The 23854-nt window shown below is 37.9% G+C and overlaps 1 protein-coding gene across 6 annotated transcripts; it reads right to left on the reverse strand.

The window, feature by feature from the left end:
* Positions 1-469: 469 nt before the first annotated feature.
* Positions 470-16282, reverse strand: Piga (phosphatidylinositol glycan anchor biosynthesis class A). Of its 6 annotated transcripts, none has more exons than XM_071606320.1 (6): positions 16229-16282; positions 12543-12617; positions 7339-7471; positions 6250-6382; positions 5875-6081; positions 470-2796 (listed from the first exon to the last, which is right to left on the reverse strand). In XM_071606320.1, exons 2-6 carry the CDS (start codon positions 12559-12561, stop codon positions 2527-2529), a joined length of 762 nt encoding a protein of 253 aa, XP_071462421.1. In that variant the 5' UTR covers positions 12562-12617; positions 16229-16282; the 3' UTR covers positions 470-2526. The 6 variants fall into 6 exon arrangements, with proteins under 6 accessions (XP_071462421.1, XP_027802340.1, XP_071462422.1 ...); XM_027946539.3 differs by having other exon boundaries at positions 11844-12617; XM_071606318.1 differs by having other exon boundaries at positions 2605-2690; positions 11844-12617.
* Between the last annotated feature and the right edge of the window lie 7572 nt (positions 16283-23854).

Consider the following 23854-nt stretch of genomic DNA (forward strand, 5'->3'; position numbering starts at 1 on the left):
CTGGTGTAAGATAAATCAGAACTAAAATCTGATTTAATGTAGGTGACTACTTTACAGTGGTTCTAACAAAGGGGGTGGGAAAAGCTGGGCTTTTATAAACAAATTCCAAATCCAAATTCCTCTTACAATATCTGGCAAGATATAAAGTATAATTATGTAGTTCACATAAACAATAGTGTATAGATGCATTCATTTATCCTATGTGAGAACTCTAGTGCAGTGCAAAACAAGGGCTTATTTGGGTCAGGAAACAATGGTGCAATGGAACTTGCTCTTCCATGAGTAAGAAAGAGTATTTGTAGAAATAAAAGATGATGGAGAATGAGTCATCATCTGAAGGACATTTCCTGTTTTACTAACAAACCAAGCAACGTATTTACACTGAAAAACAAAAGGGAGGGTGGGGCGGGAGGACCCTGTTCCACCAGTAACTAATATCCTGTCCATAAAACAAGACAAACTCAGAAAATTGTCAAAAATGTCATTCTCATCTTTATTTTTGGGCATGTAGCATGTTTTAACAAACCAATTTTACGTGTGCGACCATCTGTAATAGCAAAAGAAATACAATATATTTTTAATAAATTCCTCATCAATGTAATTTCACTTTTAAATAAACATTAAGTAATCGGGTAGAACAATGTGTTTCCACATACTGACCAGTGCAACACTGACAGTTACAACTAAGGTATCCAGGAAGTCTGAAAATTAAGATTTATGTAAGACAAATAAACTTACTTCCATTTGTTTGAAAACCAAAAAAAGGAAAATAATTTCTCACTTGTAAAGTACACATCTTACATGCAAAAACAATTTTAAATGCTATTTTCACTTTAAATAAATAACAACTGAAGAATTCAATGACAAATTTGAAAAATAAATTAAGAAGCAAAAGGAAAAAATAGTAGTGTACCTTTTAAAATTGCTGAGTAGAATAAATAAAACCAAATGTTAACCATTTCTCACTTTACCATGAATATTGCACTGTTTATTTCATATTTATGTCAGTTTCAATGCATAAAAATCCTAGTAGGTCTGAATAGTTTGGATCAGTCCATTTTTCTCCAACAAAAGAATCCCTAGCTTCTAGATTTTAAAAATTGCACTCTTGCATTTGTGTTTTAGTACAAACAAAACACAAATATATTTCTTTTATACCAATGGCAACCGGATAATAGGCATATTAAGATACTCTTAAAAAGTAAGAAGTTTTGTGAATGTTATCATTTTAAAAATCCTGTACAGAATCACAATACTGACAGAATCTATCTAGTGCACCCACAAGTGCCTCATTGTTTTGATTCACAGTCCTTTTTTCACAAAAGCTTATTCTAAAGAGTTCAAAGAATTAATAATACACATCATGTGGATAATTTGGGGTTTAAAAACCCATGGCTCTGGGCAACAATAATTATAGTTAACAACATCCACTCACAAAAAGACTGTGTCCTAAGATTTTCAGAGTTGGTTTGCTATAAATAAAACATTCTTAAGTAAAGCCTTTTTGCACATTGACAATACTTATCAGACATCAGCTAGGCCACAGTGAAGGAAACGACTTATATCAAAAGGATAGGGTAGCAGCTGGTTGTGAGATGGCACACCTCATACATTCTGCTCAGAAAACACAAAGGCCATTTACAGAAGACTAAATTATGCACTGAAAATGTGGAGGGCTTCTCTGCACTATCAACAGTGATATCGGTCCCTAGAAATTAAAAATCAAAAGCTTCATAAACATAACTGAAGATGAAGGCTCTACTGAGGAGAATACACATAACCGATCAAAGAAATACTTAAGAGGATGCCGGTGACTTTTCCTGGCATTAACTAATATGAGTTCTGGCATGTTAGACATTTTACCATCTCATGTCAACTATGACTATAACAAAAGAAGCCATCTGAAAGATGAGCAAAGAGCAAATGCAACCAGGGTCCTTAACAGCAGGAAGAAGCTAGTTCAACATTCTACACAAAAGCAGGTACTCAAAACATGCTGGTAACTGACAGACCATCTTACTTAAGAAACCCGCTGATTAGATGTAATGCTTACTGAATGGACCCAATAAATGTTTTAAGAGCATGACTTAAATATCTAATAAATGTATACGAACATGTAATTGTTGTACTTCCCTAAAGAAAACTTGTAAACATCTGGTGAGTGTCTAATTAATGCTTTAACGTTAAAAACTGGCCAAAAAATGCCCAGAAACGTTTGGCCCTTCAGCACCCAAAGCTCTCAAAATATAATGTTAAAACATCTCTGCTAGAAGGATTTCAGTAATCTGAAAAATTTCATACCTGAGTGGCTTAAACGTTCTCTTCTACATTTTAAGGAAGTGCAAGGAGTTTCTACACTCAGGAATTGCATAAGTTTCTCTTTCCTCAAAAGAAAATATCGAATGATATAGAGGTAGCATAACTTGCTAAAATTAACAATCAAAAACAAACAAAGCAAGGTTGTTTTCAATCACCTTAATAGAATTATTACAAATGTTTAAAACTTTACAACCTGGGTTTTCTATTCTATCTGGGTGTGTCTAAAACCTCATCATTCTCAACCCTTTGTGTAGTGTCAGGATTTTGATGAGTCCAGGCACCGCTTGGCCCCGTGGCATCCATTGCAACATCAATGATAGAATCTGGAGTCATCCACCTCAGGAAAACAAGGAGGAGATAGTCGAGCACAGCTAAAAAAGCAAAAATATAGCCTGTTACTGGGCCACAGTGAGAGATGAGCCTGTCCAGTCGCTTGTCCATCGGCAGCACAGCTTCCCCCGCCACCCGTTCGTACACCTGAAGGAGAGAAGACTGAGAATGAGCTGGTGGACCCATCAAAGGACAATTCACACTGACCAGGAAAGTTTCAGAAACATAAACAGAAGTTGCTCGTGTTTATTGTTGTTGTTATAGTAAGGATGTCCTTAATGCCCTTTGATACAACTCTCATTGGGTACATTGCCCAGTCTGGGCAAAAGACTGGGCTAGATATGTGTGACACAAAGAATAAGCTACAATTAATTCCTCTCCCCTAGGAGATCACCATCAACTTTAGCTGAGTACTAGAATACCAAAGACCTACAATTTCTGAACAGTTCTTTTGGGTCACCAATGCAAAGGATATTTAATTCAACACTGACTTTAGCAGTGCTCAAGCAGGACTGGCCTTGTCAATGCCTTGACTGGTCAAAGAAAGCTCTCACTGGCATCTGGCAGACATCAGGCATAATCAGAGTGCCACAATATAGTGGGCTTCTGGGGCTACACAGGCTCTTCTTTCAACTGCCACAAGGCCATCCATGCTACTCAGAAACATTCCACAGACTGCAAGTAAAACAGGGGAAAATAGCGGGTAAATTTTAGTAGGCAGCATAGTTCACACTTGAGCAAACTGAGTTTGCTGCTGAGAATTGGTAAGTAGGTGGCTTGCTTTTTAAAACATTGCTGAGCACGTTTTGCTCTAAAATAGCAAAAACCAAAGATCTTTAAACATACTTGTTTAGAACACATCAAATGGGCCAGCATGACCATTTTTTAACTGCCTTTAAGCATTACTTGTGCTTCGTTTCACAGACCTGTAAACCATCTTCTTTTAAATTCAAGAAAAGTTACAACATGAAGTACAAGATCTACAAGTCAGTGGCCTTTGAAAAGTATAGGACACTTTCATCTAGTTCTTCTATCCTGAGGACATTTTAAATATAAACATTTTAATCAGGATGATGCTGAAAATTATGTGAAGGCTGAAGCCCAATTTAATTTTGTGATCAACTTTCTGAACAACACAGTTAAAAGGAGTTTAAAAGAATTAAAATGTTGCCAAGCATGGCAGCTCAAGCTGTAACCCCAGCAGCTCTGGAGGATGAGGCAGGAGGATTGCAAGTTCAAAGCCAGCCTCAGCAACTTAGCAAAGCACTAAGCAACTCAGTGAGACCCTGTCTCTAAATAAAATATAAAAAAGGGCTGGGAATGTAGTAGTGGTTAAGTGCCCCTGGGTTCAATCTCGAAAGAAAGAAAAGAATCACAATGTCTAGAATTAAAAGACCAACTACAATTGACATGTTTGTCCAGGTTTTTTTTTTTTCATGTCAGTTAATTTATTATCTTAGGTGATAAAATAACAATTTACTACTATGACGAGAATGTGACAATCTGTTATCGATAAGGATTTACTTTTTTCTAAATGTATACAATAAACTACCAGAGTATAAAATAGAAAAAAATATACAGATGCTTTATTATTACTTTAAACATAACTAAAAGAAAATATGTGGTTACAAGAAAAGTCCTAACTAGCTCTTTTAATGTATGCTGACAAACTGTCACCATAATTCTTTACGTATAATAGCTCAGAATTCTTTATATGATGTCCATCAAGAAGGTCAAGTCACAACTTAAAAGAGCTGTGGTTCTCAATCAGGATGAACAAAAGAGTGGTATCACCAAAAATAAAAAAAAAAAAAAAAAGCCAAAAACCTCTCTAGCCAAATATCCTTGCTAACCGTACACAAAATTCCATCTCTGCTCCCCCAGAGTCACATTAGAATTTAGGAAGTGGTTGGGGAGCTAAGGGGGCAGGGAGACAGAGTCTGAAGAGGTTACCCAGGTAACTCTGACATGCACAGTCACAGATAATCAGTGCTAGATTCCAGCTTTCAAAGGAAAAGGTAGCTATTTCACATGGGTTGAGATTCTGCAAGACTTCTAAAAGGTCAGAGTGCCTCACAGACACTTCAGTCAAAAACATTTATTGAAAAACATCTTATGTTTCACCTGAAAATTTTATTACATATGACCATTTTTAGAGATAAAGATGTTTTTGAATTTGTTCTCAAATATGGGCTCATTTTATACACTGAATCTGATCATTGAAACTAAGTAAAAAAGCCTTACAGTAAAAGACAATATATTCTCTTCTCTGCTACACCTTGCTACTACTTCAGGCTAAAAACTGCTCCATTGCATACCTTGAAAATATAAAGCACTACTCTACACTACAACCTTCTCCATACTCTACCTGGCTGTCTTTCTGGTCCAGGATTTCTATATACTAAGAAAATGAATTGTTGTTTCCACAATGAATGAGTTGTTTCCACTCAGCTTGTTACATGGTGATAAAAGGCATGAGGAAGAAGTAGTCAGGAGAAAGACCTAAAGGATAAAACTGTATAGAATAAATGAAGTCTCTAGACCAAAATCAGGAAGCATTTCTCACAAGCACACTCTCCTACCTAAGGGTGTTAATCTATTTCCTGTACCTGTCCTTTTGAAATTCCCTATAGCTGTCTTTTATTGTGATCATTTTTCCAACTTTTTAAGTATATTTTGAATTCTAACTTATTATGTTCTCAAACAGTTCAAAGATGCAAAAATCATTTTCCTGCAGAAAATCACAGTAGTTAGCAAAAGGACCAAAAAAAGTTTAGGAAGCAGCTTGAATCAAATATTAACAAGTTATGGGCTGAGGTTATAGCTCATTAGGAGAGCACTTGCCTAGAACATGTGAGGCACTGGGTTCAATACTCAGCACTGCATTCAAAAAATAAATAAATACATAAATAAAGGTACTGTGTCCATCTATAACTAAAAATATTTTTTAATATTTAAATTTTAAATATTTTAAAATATTAACAAGTTATGAGGTTGCTCTAATTTTCCTCAGGAAAATCAACAAAATCAGAAGTCAAATGCAATGTTTTAACGAAAACTTAGCCAGGATGTGTATCAAAAGTAATGCATAGTTCCTTTCTTTCTATAAGAGAGTTCATAAACTTAACCAACAATATCAATGGCAAACTTGTATGTAAAAGAAAGCAAATATGTGTGTGAAACATCAAGAGTTCAGACAAAATCTTTTCTCAGCATGTGACATACTTTTTCAGTTCTTTCTGCAACATTCCTCCAGGTGTAGAAAGTCTTTACTATGTTATGGATATTTTCTGGAGCTGGCAATGCCCCCGACTTCTGTTGTAAAATAGCTTTCTCCAATCCTTTGCACAAAGATTTTACTGAAGGCTCACACAAAATAATAAGATCTTCTGGAAGCACCTCAGGAATTCCACCAACCCTGGTACTTACAACCTTGAAAAGAAAAAAAGGAATACATGGTCCACTATAATCAGACCTCGGGGAAATCAACAAAATCAACTTAAAAAATTATTACAGCATGTGTCTCAGTGTGTTTTTTTTTTTTCTTTCCAAAATATGAACACAGAAATCCCAACAATACAAGCCCTGAAAGCTTTTTACCTGTAAACCACAACTTGCTGCTTCCACGATCGCCATGCAGAATGCTTCGGTAAGGGACGTATTAAGAAAAATATGTCCTTGAACTAAGACATTTCTAACATCCTTGTGTTCTAACGCTCCCAAAAGACGCACCCTGATTTTTTAAATGAGAGGGGAAGAAAGAAGGGAGTGAAAAATCATGCCACAAAAGAAATTTAATTTCTAAGCTAAGTTAGCTATTTATATTATACTTAGATTCTTTTATTGTAATGTTTACCACCTCTAAGAACCAGTATCATCAAATAATGATCTAAAAGAAAGCCTTATAAAGCTGTTGAGTTACAACTCATATAACTAACATATTTCAAACTTTTGTTACGTATACCAAATTTCATCTTCTCCAAAACTAACTTGCATTTAGTAAAAATATTAATACACTTTGGTGACTGAATATTAAAGTCTCATTTCTAACAGGAAAATGGCCTTTTCAAAATTGATGTTTCAGGGGCTGGGGATATAGCTCAGTTGGTAGGGTGCTTGCCTTGCATGCACAAGGCCTTGGGTTCAATTCCCAGCACGCCCCCCCCCCCCAAAAAAAATTGATGTTTCATACATACACATTTTGTGTATTATCAGTTACTGAAGAAAATACCTGTCTGAACCTATGTGTGCAGAGCAATTTACATGATTTGGGCCATGTTATTTTTTTCCATTGCTGGGGACTGAACCCAGGGCCTTGTGCATGCTAGGCAAGTGCTCTACCAAGGAGCTACATGCCCAGCCAGTGCCATGTTATTTAAATCACAACAAAATATGGCTCAGAAATCTATAAATATTTCCAAAGTGGTTACTTTTGTGTGTGGGTGTGTGCCTTCCACAGTGCCTCCAACAACTGTCCCCCAAAGTCACATAATATTGGACTAATAGAGAAAATAAAACTGAATTCTCATTTTATCACTTTATGTAAATTCTTTTAAAAACAGGACTTATACTACATTTTTATATCAACTACACACAGGAGAAGCAGCACATCTAAAACAGACATCTAGTCAAAACCAAAATGGATAGCTGATATCTTCTCACCCACGACACTATGGAAGCCATCAGTACCTGTCATGTAGCTGGTATCTTTCTCGTACTTCTTCCAAAATGATTCTCTTTGGTCCCTCTCCTCCAATTATGAAATTTAAATCTGGATATTTCTGACAGAGTTCAGGTATTATACCACTAAGCAAATCGGTTCCTGAAAATATAAAATAAAGATGAATGTTAGAGATATTAATATTTAAACTTTAAAAATCATCAGAACTACTGAGAATTCACTCACTTGGAGAAACCAAATCTCCCAAGACTTGAATGCTTCATAAATTCCTAGGAGTCCCCAAGAGTTGCAATTCTTGAAGACAAAGACCCTGACATTCATTGTTACCTTCCACACACCCAAAATATGGACAATTAATCCTGTTTCAACATACTATTCTTTAAGTTATTTACTTGTCCACGTTAAGTGGTATTTAAGGTGGTTAAAATTTGAGTTAGCTTTCTCCACAGCAGAATGACTAACAGGAGATCTAGGTCTTGCCTCTGCTGTATTTTTGTTGTTGTTGTTTTTAACCAGTGAGCCCTTTGATCATGGCAGTCTCCTGATCTATTAATTGCAGGGAACTATGTACCTAAAGACCAAGGTCTCTTTCAGCTATAAAATTCTATCAGTCTATAATTCCACTTCCTGCCACAGGAAAGGACTAAGCAACAAAGTCTAATTACTCCCTGCACTTTGCTCAAAACGCAGTTTGTACAAAGGATTTTGTAATGAACCCTACAGTGTTACCAGAATTTTAAAAAGTCCACCCGAACCAGCTATAGCCCACTTTCCCAGAATGGGAGTAAATGAGGGTAGATGGACCTCAACTGTTATATCTTTACAGTCCACAGAACAAAAGAATGCATCTTGATTCCTTTTAAAAAAATATTTTCTGATAATCTGTAACCACAACCTCATGTAATATAAAGTAATAAAGTAAATCATGACCTATAGTCTGAAAAAGTAAGGGGCTATCGAAAGCCATAGCAATGGTGCTACTATTTGGTTATTTACACCCACAAATTGCATTTGTTATGTTCATCTACCCACAAACAGGAAGATCAATTATAAACAGATGCTGGGAGAAATGACACATATAAGGTCATTTTCATTAAGTAATGCAAAGTAGGATTCATTAAAGAAACTCTGCTGGTATTTTCAAAAGAGGATGGCGTATATCAAAAATAAATTCCCATGTATTTTTTCTGAATTAATGAAGGCTTCTCATTAAAAATCTTAGCTATCTTTGTCTTAAGTCCATTATCAAATCCATCAACTGAATTTCTAGATAAAGCAAAAGGTGGCTAAATAACATTTAGTCTTCTATGATTCCTTCATTTCCTTTCTTTTCTATCTTCCCCCCCTTTCAAATACAATGTTAAGAGTTCACTCTTCAAATAAAAATAGAGCAATAATCATAACTGCTGATAATTTTTAACATTTACTGAATGCTTCCTATGTCAGGCAATGTACTTTAAATGCATTGTCATTTAATCCTGACAATCACTTTTCAAAAAATGAGACCGGTTAATACTATCAGTGCTCTATAATAGTTATCAGAATAAAGGGTTTATTTCCTCACTACAAAAAAAAAATTCATTTCTGGTACCTCTAAGAAGAGTCTAACACAAAGGAACGGACAAAGAGACTTTCAATTGCCATTCTCAAAAAGACAAGAAAAATTCTCAATTCAAACTTCTTTAAAAGCTCAGTCTAACAATATTTTAAAGCATTTTTCTGATCTATCCTAGGATAATGGTGGCCAGGCTGGGAGGAGGGGAACAAGAGGCCTTAACTCGAGAAGAGCTGGACTCACATTTATCATGTCTGTTACTTACTGTGTAACCTGGGTGAGTTACTTACCCTCTCTGAGACTGTTTCTTTGTCTGTTACATGCAGATAACATCTACCCTACAGTTGTTGGGAGGGTCAAGTGAGGTACTGTACCATGCAGAGGCTTTATGAACTGCAGAATACAAATGGTAGGTTGTCATTACCACTATAGGAGGAAATGGGGTGTGCCACACACAGAGCACGGGGAAACCCTGCCAGAGAGCAAAACAGGGCTCAGAAGTCAACCAGGAAATCTGGGCAAAGAAAATTTGGACTTAGCCTCTCTTACTTAATCCACTCCAATATGCTTTTGATAGCTGGTACAATAGACATCTCCTGAAGAAATTAATTTGTTAATAAGGAATGGACCATTAATATGACTACTCACTTTTGGATTACAAATGTGGCCATTCCTTCTCAGAATGCCACTATTTGCAGGGTGCCTGGCATATGGAAAGAGTTCGATAAATATTTGTTGAGTATTAAACAGGAGAAGCTGTACCTTCACTCTGTTGGTGGTTATCTCAGCTGGTCAAAACATCACAATAATGAAGTAAAGGTGATAGGTTTAACCTTTGGATGAGTAGTTAATTTTGCTGACCCTTAATCACATATGCCTCATACTCAGCTACCTCACAAAAGTATACTATTTGATTAAAAAATAAATTAAGCATATTTTCTAAGTTATAGCAAACACGTCACCAATATCCCAAAAGAGATTCAGAATAAAATACAAGTCCATTCATATCTTCTTCTTTATTTTTAATTTTTCTGGTGCTGGGGATTGAACCCAGAGCCTTGCACATGCTAGGCAAAGTGCTCTATCTGAGCTACACTGAGCAACACCCCCAGCCGCATTCATATCTTCTCAGATAAAGAATAGAAGCATACTGCTGCCTTGGCCCCAGAAAATATGGTTTAGTTTAAGTTTCTTTTACCAGTCTCCCTTAAGTGGACTTAAGCTTCCCATTCCAAAAGTGAACTATACCAACCAGGGACTATATCTAGGTTTTGGGCCACTCCCTAGTACACTGGTACACTGCTAAGCTTCTTGCTTACCCAAAACCTGCTGCATCTGTTCACAAATCTGTGTAATGCCAGTTGTACTTGTCACTGTACTGGTTAATTTAATTAAGTATCACATAAAATGACAATATAAGTTTCTACGAAAACTAAGCTGAATGGTTGAAAAATCCAATAAAGAAAAGTCATAGAACTAAGTTCTTGTCAGATGAGAATACAAATGTTTAAACCACTGTGTAAAACTGAAAGCAAATTTTAAAAGTCCAGGAGAACATTACTTCATGCACCTTTAGGTTTTCACCCCACTTAAAAGAAGCCCAAAGTAGCAATGGTAGATTGTGCTTTGTGAAGGTGACTGTGCAAGATGAAGCCACTGAAATCAATGTACTAGTACCTGAAGCCAGCAGCTCTACATCAAACTATTCACTATTCAGTGTGGTTAATATTTTGAATTAAGTTCAAATATTTCAAGAAAGTAAATAAATGATTATTAGGTTCATAAATAGCATTCGTAACTCTCTATGTTTTTATTTATTTTTATTTTTGGTACCAGGGTTCGAACCCAGAGGTGCTTAACCACTGAGCCACATCCCCAGCCCTATTATTTTGAGACAGGGTCTCACTAAGTTACTAGGGAGCTAGCTAAGTTGCTGAGGCTGGCTTTGAACCTGAGATCCTCCTGCCTCAGCCTCTGGAGCTGCTGGGACTACAGATGTGCACCATTGCACCTGGCTCTATAATGTTTTAATAATCAGACTATTTCAGATTCTGGTAAACGAGTTTCCACAAATGCTTTAGTGGCGTCTATGAGTGCTGCACTGAAGAAAAAAAAAAATCCTTGATACTCCTGGACATTTATCAAGTACAACCTGGGCTAAGGACTTTATAGGAACCATCAGTGAACTTTCACAAAGTTCCCACCGTTGCTTAAACAAATGAAAAAACAAACTTAGAGATGTTAAATAACTTGCCCTTGATCATACAACAGGGTAGAGTCAGGCTCTGACCTTGGGCCATCGAATCCTCTCTTCTTCACCACTTACCTGCCAATATTATCAATGTTTCATATATGATTAGATCAAATAAGCAAGCTATAAAACAGTAGTGTGCCAAACAGGCCCATTCATATTGAGCATATGAACATAGGCATAAAAAGGACAGTTAATTATAAATCAAAATGTCCATTAGGGTCATCTCTGAATAACACCGATACCCCTGATTTTAGTTTTCATCTTTGTGCTTTTCTTAGCTTTTAAAACATCTGCAATGAAAATATATTACCTTTACAATCAGAAAGAAATGGCCATGTGGTGGGTTGAATCCTTTACTTCTTACCACATGTGCAGGGCTATTTTAATTTTGTAAAAGATCTTAGTGATGACACAGCATCAGGTTATTGTTTTTATCTTTCATCAACCATTAAAACATCAAAGGCTGGGGGCAGCATTCATCACCATTCTAAAAATTTCTCTCCTTGGATGTGTAAACCAACATCAGAGCTTTCTTTACTCTGGTTAATGCAGAAGTAATTATAAAACCATTAAACAAAATGAAAAACCAAACAATCATCATATATATATACACACACACACACACACACACACACACACAAGTATTCAACAGCTTTCTATAAGGAAAAAAGACTGCAATGCAAATATAGCTATCATTTCATTACCTTTTCTGTAAACAAGTCTGCTGACAACAACAATAGTTATTACACTATCATGCCTCCTAAATGGGTCTGGAGTGAAGTCAGTAGGATCTACTGCATTAGGAATGACGGACACTATTTCAGGATTCAGTGCTGCTCTTAGTACAGTATTTTCCTTACTAGTATAAGAGACACAAATGATGTGGTTTGTGTCACAAAGAGATACAGTTAGAAGCTTGTTTGTAAGCACCGAGCTGACATCAGCAAATCCAAAAAGGGAATGGTCCGTGAAGACTGTCTGGAGCCCCATTGTCTTGGCGTGGAAGAGAGCATCATGGGCCATGGCAGAAAAAGAACTATGGGAATGGATTATGGTGACTCTCTCCCGAACAAATATGTACCTGAGCAATGGCAGACTGTGAAAGAGGGTCGTGGCTGTAGATTGGTTGTACATGACTTTCAGAGGCAAGTAATAGACTTTGAGGCCATTAGTGAGGTAACGGATGCCTTTTCGATTTCCGTAAGCATGGGTGACAATTATGACCTTGTGCCCTCTTTCAATCAGGCACTGAGAGAGCTGGTAAATATGGCTCTCCACGCCTCCCATGTTTGGGTAGAAAAAGTCAGACACCATGCATATGCTATGGGCACGGGTTCTAGAAGTGGAAAGACTTCCAGGGGTAACCGGGGAGAGTATAGCTGAGGAAGGCTGGCCATGCCCACCTCCTCCACTACAGGCCATGCTGAGGTGATTTAGGCATCAGTTCTTAAGAGCAACCCAGTTATGTATCCTGTTACCTGAAAAAAAGCAAAACAGAATCTCAGCTTAGAGACACAACACATTCCATATTCCAAATCCTGTTAGAAAGTAGTTTTAATGTTAACATAAATTTGTTAGCTTTTCCCCTAGACATAAAAACAAAGCATATAATGAATTTACTCACTTGACAACATTTACTTGCTTAACGTTTACTAGGTGCCATACAAGAAAACTACATTCTGCAACATCTTGATTTTGCTAGTGTCTTTATTTTGCTCTAAAAGTCATTGCTACTCACTCAATTCACAATAGCCAAGCTATGGAACCAACGTAGGTGCCCTACAACAGATGAATGGATAAAGAAAATGTGTTATATGCACACAATGGAATATTACTCAGCCTTAAAGAAGAATGAAATTATGGCATTTGTTAGTAAATGGATGGAGCTGGAGAATATTATGCTAAGCAAAATAAGTCAATCCCAAGAACAAAGACCAAATGTTCTCTCTGATATGTGGATGCTAACCCAGAAACAGAGAGGATAGGGAGGGGAAGATTAGAAGTTCATGGATTAGACAAAGAGGAATGAAGGGAAGGGAGGGGGATGGTAATAAGAAAGACAGTAGAATGAATCATACATAACTTTCCTATCCTTATATATAAATACACAACCAGTGTAACTCCACATCTTTATACAATCATAAGAATGGGATCCTAATTAGAATTATACTCCATGTACATATGTCAAAATACACTCTATTGTCATGTATATCTAAAAAGAACAAATAATAATTTTTAAAAAGTCATTGCTATTCATAATTCTAAATGAGTTTGTTACACCACAGTACATAATGGTTTGCAACACCATCAAACCAGTTGTTTTCAATAATCACATACACACACATCACATACATACATATATATATACATGTGCATATTTTCCTCTACTGTTATCATTTTACCAGCTTCTACTTATTAAATGGCCACTATACAATAGGAACTGTGTGCTAAGAGTTTTCTGCATCTTATTTGTAGCTTCACCAAAACCCTATAAGGTATCAACTTTATTTTATAAATGGAAAGTCTAAAGCTTAAGGGAGGTTAAGGAATCTGTCCAAGATCACTCAGCTCCTTAGAGGCAGCATAATGTGTTTCACTGGTGATCCCACCTACACCTTGTATTTGGATCAGGTTTAACTCACAGGACACAAGAGAAGTGGTATGCAAATTTTTGACCTCAGCCTGAAAAAGGCCCTGTGGCTTCCAGTTATGCACTCTTACTACCCTAAACTACCATGCAAGAAGTTTAGCTATTGTGCTACAGAGACATGGAGGAAACAATATGAAGAGAGACGAGCTCTCAGACTACATAGGAGAGAGCCAGAGGCCCAGCCATGCTCATGTTATCTGGACTCATTCTCTCACCAAACTGCTAGCTAAATACAGCCTCCCTGGTGGCCACTGGCAAGACCAGAAATACCATTAGCCATGCCTAGTAGACTACAGAATCATGAAAAACTGCAAAATGGTTGCTATTTTAAAACCACTAAGTTTTAGGGAGAAAGGATGATTAAAACAGCCCAGAATTCAAATCTAATTATTCTGGTCTACTGCCTGGTTTTGTAAGTAAAAAGTTTCATGGGAACATAGACTCACCCATTCATTTATGTGAATGGCTACTTTTGTGCTACAACAGCAGACTATCTACCACAGAGACCATATGACCCACAGAGCCTAAAATATTTACCATCTGGCTCTTTACAGAAAGTTTGCTGATTCCTGCTCTAGAGCTTAGCCACTGATTCAATTCATCTCATAAATTTCTGCTGGTATTGGCTCTGTGGTTTATGTTAATATATCTGGAACTAGATAGCACCTTTTCAAATGTCACCTGGAGTTCATGCTGTGGAAAATCCATATTTTCTCCTTCCTTATTCAAGGATGGTGATAATCAAACTGCTCCCTTCATTTTTTTCCTTAAACTTTCTTTATGTAGGCCCTTCTTCCCTGAGTGCTCTCCTTTCAATGTGGAGTCTGAAAATAAGGCCAAAGTAAAGACAATCTCCATCTCCAGTCAGTTCCTATATCTAAAGTGAGAAATGTATATCTCAGGGATCCCCTAAAGCCATATCAATGTGAAATGCTCATTCAATATTACTACAGACTCTTAGACTTTTTTTTTAAATGAATGTTCCACATCAAACAGAAAGAGAGATTTTATGTATTTATTTATTTATTTTTGTGGTGCTGGGGATTGAACCCAGGGCCTTGTGTATGCAAGGCAAGCACTCTACCAACTGAGCTAATATCCCAAGCCCCAGATTCTTAGACTTTTATAGCTAAAGAATCTTAGAGATCTAGTTAAAAATCTTCCTTAGCTTACAAATGAAGATGCCGAGGGCTCCAGAAACCTCAACTATACAATGGGAAGCCATCCTTAATCTGAATTGCAGATTTCACCTGCAAACTCAGAAAATACAAATTAACTATGTGTGCAAAGTCTTAACATCAATTCTCTCCAATAAACTCATCTGCATTTTTTAAAATTTTTTTTTAGTTGTAGATGGACACAATACCTTTATTTTATTTTTATGTGATGTTTTATTTTTATGTGGTGCTGAGGATTGAACCCAACGCCTTCCACATGTGAGGCGAGCACTCTACCACTGAGCTACAGCCCCAGCCCTTATCTACATTTTAAATATGCTCTCAGAAATACTCCAGCAGTGTCTGCTGAACTGAATTTCTAAGATTCAACATTATCAAATATTGAGATTCCTCAAGTTAACACTTTGAAGTGGTTTAACTAATATTGTGTTACTGTGATTTGTCACTTAAACCTGAACTTCCAGTTCTATTCAGTTTCAAAAGATGAATGATAATGAACAGTGAGTAATGAGCCAAATGAAATTATTTAAAATTTTGTCATTGATCTGAAACGTTCTGAGGATTCTGCCCACCATCAGGACATGAACATTCAATATACAACAGAATCTGAGAATCTTCGAATTTAAAGCTGAAGAGAGGCTTAGAGATAGGATTTATTTCTCTCTCAAATTACAGATGAGAAGTTGTACAAACACAAGTTGAGCAATTTCTCCAAAGTCTCCACCCAGCCACTTAAACTGGAAAATTCAAGAAGACCTTAAAATTCTCGACATAGCCAACAAGCCCCAAGCAGTCATTAGTAGTGGAGGCTCCTGGGGAGCCTCGGGGAGACCTGGAGGCGGTTGGGGATCAAGGGGAAGGTACTTAACAGATAGCCTGGCTCCACTCCGAGAGGTGGCTAGGGAGCGCTAGGGCCAAGGAGGGAGTGCCCCCGCTCAGTCCGCGACCCGGCGGGGTCAGGCACAGTCTGATTAGGCCCAAAGGGAGGAGGAAAATGGCCAGAATGTGTGCAGGGGTCTAAGGCCCGGACTCCCGCCGTCCCCAGTCCCTCGCCCCACCAGCCTTAGCCAACGAACCGGCTCCAGCCTTCAACGCTTCCTCAACCCCACTCGACTCCGGAGACCCTCTGACCCGACTTCCGGGCCTGAAGCCCGACCGGCTTCATCCCTTACATAGCCTGCCCCACTCCAGCAGGTACAGCACAGCGCCGACCCGAAGTGGCCGAGAGTGCGGGAGGGGAGAGGGGCAGATGCGCACTTACCGGCGAGTCCCATGGCCGCCGGTGTCCGGACCTCCCGCGGCTGTAGCCGGGGTTCCGCCCCACTGCCCCGAAACACCAATCCGGAGCGTCCGCGCCCGAGAGCCGCGCCCCCGAGGCATCCAATCACAAGGAGGCACCGAAGTCACGTGAAAGAGCGACGTTCAGTCGTCCCCACCCTTCAGCGCGAGAGGTCGCGTCGGCTAGCGCGTGCGCACGTCTTCTAGATGCTGCAGAAGATTGGGTGCGTGCCTATCCTGGTTGCCTAGTTACAGCGTCTCTTTTCAGGAAGCCTGTTTTCTCCTTGCTCGCTTCCGATTGGGAGAGAAGGTTACGAAAACCCGGGTCATGGTGGCATTTTGTTTGTAATCATTGGCGCCACAGCAGAACCGTACTGGCAGAATTGCCAGATGCAACTAATAAAAAGACACAAAAAGAGCAGATCAAAACAAATAAAAATGTCAACTTTGAATTTCAGATAATTTTTCATACAAGTTTGTCCCAAATACAGGAGGCTTCACTAAAAAATTAACAGTGTTTATTTAATAAAGTTCTGATTCAACTGCTTAACTTACATTTTATCAGACAACTGTTCACAGTAGCGGAGACGGCATCTGAGGACTCCCACTCAAACAGGTTCAACTGGCTATGCTGGTGCTTAGCCAAAGGACTAATAGAATCAGTAGGAGTAATCTGAAGGTCACCCACCCTTCACAGTTGGCTCTTGGAGTTCCCCAGCCCTGCCATGCCTGTACTTTCAAACAAGAACAAATTCCTTTTTGAGCACCATCATTACCACCACGATGGCTTCCCTTCTGAACCTGGAATAAGCCTATTCACCCCTTAAGATTTCACCTTTTTTCTGATGGCCTCCCCAAGCCTCCAGAGATAATTAAATACTCCCATATATACACATATTTACATATATATATAACAAATATATATATATATATATATATATATATATATATATATTAGTTGTAGATGTACACAATACCTTTATTTTATTTAATTAATTTATTTTTATGTGGTGCTGAGAATGGAACCCAGTGCCTCACACATGCTAGGCAAGCTCTCTACCACTGAGCTACAACTCCAGCCCCACTTTTGTATTTTGATAGTACCTTGGCATTGAACACTGACATGTTCTAGCTTGTCCTAGGCACTGAGCATTAAAAGGTAAATATGGTGGCACATGCCTGTAATCCCAGCAGCTCAGAAGGCTAAGGCAGGAGGATGACAATTTCAAAGACAGCCTCAGCATTTAGCAAGGCTTTAAGCAACTTAGCAAGATCCTGTCTCAAAATTTAAAAGAAAAGGTGGGGGGGCTTGGAGATGTGGCTCAATGGTTAAGCGCCCCTGGATTCAATTCTTGATTAAACAAAACAAAACAAAGGTAAATAAGTAGTGATTCCACTTCTCAAGAATTTACAATCTCATATGGACACATGACACCACTTATAGTCAGTTAAATATTAAGCAACAATACCCATTTAAAACTATTTTCTAAAAGTCAAAAGAAAGTTGCAGTAGGAGGATTAAAATATAAATCTAGAAATGATTCTAACTACAGTGTTCAGCCTAATGTATGACCTCAAAGTACGCCTTTAGAGAATTTTCTTAGAAACCACCAAAATTAGACCAAATTACTTATATGCACTGTATTCTGATTATACTTAATAAAATATAAGGACAATCAGTACCAGCTATAGAATTAAATGACCTAAAATGGAAAAGATGTAAAATAAATGTGGATGTCATATTCCCATTCATGTGTAAATTAGATGCCTTAGATAATTTTGGAGAGGGAAGGCAGCAAATATGTATTGAGAAATTGCTATATATGTGCAAAGCACAATGCAGAGAGAATCTGGCATGAACATAACTCCCAAGGAATCAAGATGGAGTTAAAGCATATGTATCTATGATAAAAAGATAGGAACTCACAAGTGCCATAAGAAAAATACAGGGATTTCAGAGAGAGTATTTCTGTCTGTGAAAATTTAGCTAGAAGAGTAAATAGAGGGTGTCTGTGCAACTCTTGAGAGCAAGACCATTTCAAGAACAAAATGAACAAGAGACAAAGACAGGTACTGACTGTTCAGTGAACACTGTTGTAAAATTACACAGGAAAGAGATGGGAAAGGGGTGTGGATAAGAAAAGAGTGACATTTTCAGTGATAGAGCAAACTGATAGAGGATCTTACCAAGGAAAATGGACTTGTTGTTGAGCCAGACTTCCAGACAATATGACATTTTCAATTAATATTCCAAGACTCATCAATCATTCTGGTTCAAACAAAAAATGAGAAGAAATACAAAATAAATGAGGAAAGCACAAGTTTCAGCTGTGATTTTTTTAAAAAGAGGATAATTTTTTCCTTGTATCAGAAAAAGAACCAAAATGCAAAAGGGTGATCAGGACCAAAGTCAGATAGGTCCCAGACTCTGTGTATATGGCAACAGGAAGACATAAACCAAGGGTTAGCTCCTATAGAATAGTAGAGACTAATAGGACTCCACATGTGGCTAGAGCCATGAACCAGCCTGGTGAGAGACTGTTGTATTAGTGACATTCAATAAGCCACTTGCCAATATGGGCATCCTTGTGTAATCCCCTCCCACATTGACTCTTGAGGTTTGGCCATATGATTTGCTTGGCAATGGGACATCAATAAATGAGATACCACAGAGGCTTAATAGGTGTTCATGAACTGGTTTATGTCCTGTTGGAAACTTTCCTCTTGAAAGCCAATGGTTATGTTGTGAAAAAGCTGAGGCAAGATCTTCAGTGATGGAAAGCCACATGGAAAGAGTCACCTTGAAGAATGAGAGGTCATCTCCACCATTCCAGCAGTGAGTTCCCAGCTTAATGTAACCAATGGAGTGACTTCAGCCTATGCTATATGGATTAACCCACAGAATTATTTAAATTAATAAGTCATTGTTGTCTCAAGGCACTCAGTTTTTTTTTTTTCTGCACCAAATGAGCAATGGTTTTAAGAGCCACATCCCAAACCCTATTTTGTATTTTATTAGAGACAGGGTCCCACTGAGATGCTTAGCGCCTCACCATTGCTGAGGCTGATTTTGAACTTGAGATCCTCCTGTCTCAGCCTCCCCAGCCACTGGGATTATAGGTGTGTACCAGTGTGCCCAGTGACACTCAGTTTTATGGCAGTTTTACAGCAATAGATAACCAGCTTTCCTTACCTAACCATTTCCCCCACTTGTGAATCAAGATTGAAATAATTTTTTGCAATAGTTGCTACCTTTCTGGGGATATTACCTTGTTAGAGAACTGAACTAAGCAAGATGATCTGCAATATACTACTATCACTGCTAGTCTGGGAGATGATAAGCAAACATACACACACACACACACACACACAGAGAGAGAGAGAGAGAGAGAGAGAGAGAGAGCCCAAGATTAGTTTGTAAACCAAAATGCCAAACATTAAAAGAGGTATACTAAGAAAAACACAGAGATGTAATGATAGAGGTTTAACTCATTCCAGATACAATTCAAATAATAGAAATATATGGAAAAAATTGAGAATTTGGAAGCAAAAGCATGCAGAAATGAAGCAAATGTCAATGGATATTAAGGGATCAATTATCAATCTTGAATATAAAGAAGTATTAATATTTTGAAAACTCATTTCAATGATAAAGTTTAGGTTAGACATGGTTTTAGTGCAATGAAAAAAATAAAAATTAGTATGATGCAAATAGTACTAAGGAAGTCACTTTGCCTCAGTGTACAACATAGAAATGAAACATCTCAAATCACAAAGCCTTGTCTTTGGAAATTTATTCTAGTAGCTGGAGGAGAAGAGAGTGTAAGAGTGGCACTGCTGGAAAAGAGACCATTTAGGCTATTTCATTAGTCCTGAGTAATTAGCCCCTTGTAATTCAAAGTCCAGTCTGCATATCAGTGGTGCCAGCATCTGAGAGACCTTAAGATGCAGATTCCCAGGCCCTATTCCAGACACACTGAATAAGAATCTGCACTTTTACAAGATACTGACTTATTCATGTTCACATCAATGCTTAGGAAGCATAGTTCTAGACAAAAGGGATGGAGGACCAGATCGATTTTAGTGCAATGACAAAAATAGAGGCCCTGAAAATCACAGGAGCCACGGATGGGCTTAAACAATGCTTTCTTCTTTGTTTTACTCCCCTATTGTGAAGACCATCCTCCCTCATATGGCTTTCTGAGAAAGAATGATAGAAGACTAGAGGGATTTTCTAAAACTTTGTATATTGTAAAATACATTTTCATCCCTTCGATTTTATTCATAGTCTGGGTGCCGAGTACTAGGACTGATATTATTTTCTTTTTTATTTTTACTTTTTAGTTGTCAATGGACCTTTATTTTATTTGTTTATACGAGGTGCTGAGAATCGAACACAATGCCTCACACATGCTAGGCAAGTACTCTACCACTGAGCCACAACTCTAGCCCCTGATATTATTTTCCTTCAGAATTTTAACAGCCTTGCTCTGGTCTTCTAGCTTTCAGTGTAGCTGTTGAGAAATATAATGTCATCATTATTTCTGACTCTTTTTATGAAATCCTCATAATTTTTACTCTAGAAGCTTATACAGTTGTCTCTCAGTCTCTTGTGGCCTGAAATTTCATACCTTGGTATAGGTATATTTTCATTACTTAGTCTGAGCACTCAAAGCCTCTTTATTTGCCAAGCCATGTGCTTCAGCTCTGAGAAATTTCCTTGAATTTCCAAATTATTGATTACATATTCTTCCATTGTCTCTCTGGTTTGCTGGAACATTCATTATTCTGATATTAGACCCCTTTGTATTTCACTTTTAGTTCTTATTTATTTTCTTTTTATTCTACTTCCTGAGAAATTTCTTCAACTCTTATCTCCCCCTCAACCCTCACCCCGCATTAGATTCTTTTTTTAACCTATTTATTTATTTATTTTTATGTGGTGCTGAGGATTGAACCCAGGGCCTCCCACGTGCCAGGTGAGTGTTCTACCACTGAGCTACAGCACCCCCCCATTAGATTCTTAATTTATCTTATAATTGTTTTAGTTTCCTAGAGCTCTATTGTGTTCTCCAGCATTGTCACGTGTGTGTGTGTGTGTGTGTGTGTGTGTGTGTGTGTAAGAGAGACAGACAGTCAGACAGACAGACAGACTGGGGATTGAACCCAGAGCCTCAGCCATACTATGCAAGTGCTCTATCACTGACCCATACCCCCAGGCCCTGGCATTGTATTTTCTAATAGCCCCTTCCCTTATTCTTATTGGTGTTCCCCTCTTGCCCCCACCTCCTGGATATTAATGATTTGACATTTTCTTCTCCCTGTTGAGTCTGTTCCTTCCAAATTGCCTTCTTCTGTTTGTTTTACTCTCTTTCATATTAGGGTTTTACCAGATGTCTGGAAATTCATGGTTACCCACTCATATTTAAAAGTATGGGTCAGAGCTAGGGCTGTAGCTCAGTGGTAGAGCACTCACCTAGCATGTGTGAGGCACTGGGTTCCATTCTCAGAACCATGTAAATAAATAAATAAATAAATAGCATTGTAGTCCATCTATAACTAAAAATATATATTTAAAAAAACTTAAAATAAAAGGGACAAAAGAGTTGATCAGAATTCTGAGCCCTAGAGTGGTGGGGCCTGTTGACTCATTGGACTGTTTCACTGAGAATCCCCCCTTCAGATTGATTTCAGTACTTTGGGGGTCTCTCCTCTTGGGCTGGTCATATTCCCCTTACAGAAAACCATTTTGAGTAAAGGCCTGACTGCCAGCATTGTGGTCACACATAGAGGGCTAAGGGCTGAGGTTCTTAACATTTAGTATGCATGTGTTTACTTAATTTACCTGTTCTCAGTTTAGTATCATGTCCTTGTGGATGCCAGGTATCCTCTGGTCCAGGTGCACTCTATTTCACCCTAGTCAGAGAATTAATAACCTATCATTTCCCTGAGCTCAGGAGTGGCATTCACCCTACGACAGGGTATGTGTGTGGGAGGGGATCTAGGATCAAACTGTTTCTTAATCAGATTTCAGATTGAACCTCATTTTAGCATTCCTCCCATTTATACAAGTACAAGGGACACCAATTTCTGAGCTTTTGGGGAACTCAGCTTTCCCTATTATTGGCTTAAATTCCTATTTGTATTTTCAGATCTGCCAAACCATTTACAACTCATCCACCTACTTTTCAGCTTTCAGAATGTTGTTTCTGTCAACCTTCCTATTCACCAGGTCTTTGTAGGTTTAGGCTCTTATAAAATCCCTTTCCTCTTGGGGAGTGTTTACTCAGGGCATTGAAAGATAGCAAAAGTCGATGAATGCTTTTATGCAGACTATTTTTATGGACTATTCAGAGTCCATGCCATTGAGGTATACCATGAAAATAACTAGAATCCTTCCATAAATGTAACATGACTTTATTTGAATTGCTGAGAATTGGGCTGGGGTCATTGCTCAATGGCAGAATATTTGGCTAGTATTCACAAGGCGCTGGGTTCTATCCCAGCACTGCAAGAAAAAGAAAAAAGAAACTGTTCTCAACTATTCCTGAGAACTGAAATTTAAATCATGGTTACTCCTTAGCTTCATTGGGTTGCATACGTACACAATGACAAAAAAAGGTGAGGCCAGCTAATTCCAACAACCCATTCAACAGAGTCCTTTACTGTAAAGGCTCAAAAACCAGCCTATTTCATAGTAATTGGTAACACTTGATAAATTAAGGAATATTTTTCACCAAGGAATTGGCCAGCTTTTACAATAAAGGACCAAGTGCATATTTTAGGCAGTGCAGGATATATGATCTCTGTCATATACTGTTCAACCCTGATGTTGCAGAGCAAAAGTGGCCATAGACAATATATCAACAAATGAGCATGACTGTGTTCCAATAACACATGATTTACAAAAACAGGGAGTGGGCCAAAATTGGCCAGTGGGATTGCTTTCAAACAATATCAGTGGTAAGATAACAAGAGGCAGACTTTTTTTAAACTGAGCTATTACAAGGGTCAAATAACAGAATATTTTTGGATAGTTGTCATTTCTTAACATTTTTTAAGGAGAATACATCTTTCCTTAAGTTCCTATCTAGAGTTACAACATCTGAATAATTCTGATATGCTATGATCTAGCTGAATTTAAACAATATGAATTGTATAAAATTACTCTTGACTTTCCTTTTAGAGGGATTTTTTACTTACTGGTCACAAAATCAATGCAATCATTAATTATTCATTAAGTAATTATTTATTAGGCACCTACTATAAGCAAAGCATTGTTATCACACTGAGGATTAAGAGTAAATTAGCTCTTGTTGACCAAATTACCAGATCTATGAAATTCACAATTTGTGGGGGAGGGGGGCACCAGGGATTGAACTCAGGGACACTCAACCACAGAACCACATCCCAAGCCCAATTTTGTATTTTATTTAGAGACAGAGTCTCACTGAGTTACCTAGCACTTTTTTTTTTTTTTTTTTTTTTTTTTGCTGAGGCTGGCTTTGAACTTGTGATCCTCCTGCCTTAGGCTCCCAAGCCGCTGGAATACAGGCATATGCCCCCATGCCCAGCTAAAGTGTATTTTTTTGTGTCATCTCTCATCAAA

Source organism: Marmota flaviventris, chromosome X (assembly GCF_047511675.1).
Source record: "Marmota flaviventris isolate mMarFla1 chromosome X, mMarFla1.hap1, whole genome shotgun sequence".
Classification (NCBI taxonomy): domain Eukaryota; kingdom Metazoa; phylum Chordata; class Mammalia; order Rodentia; family Sciuridae; genus Marmota; species Marmota flaviventris.

What these genes read in the sequence shown, in the direction of transcription:
- Piga (XM_027946539.3), bottom strand. Translation starts at nt 12,561, where the DNA reads ATGGCCTGTAGTGGAGGAGGTGGGCATGGCCAGCCTTCCTCAGCTATA. An exon ending in CAGACTTGTTTACAGAAAAG is followed by an intron (nt 7,472 to 11,843) that starts GTAATGAAATGA and finishes TTATATTTTCAG; the next exon opens with GAACCGATTTGCTTAGTGGT. An exon ending in CAGCAAGTTGTGGTTTACAG is followed by an intron (nt 6,082 to 6,249) that starts GTAAAAAGCTTT and finishes TTTCTTTTCAAG; the next exon opens with GTTGTAAGTACCAGGGTTGG.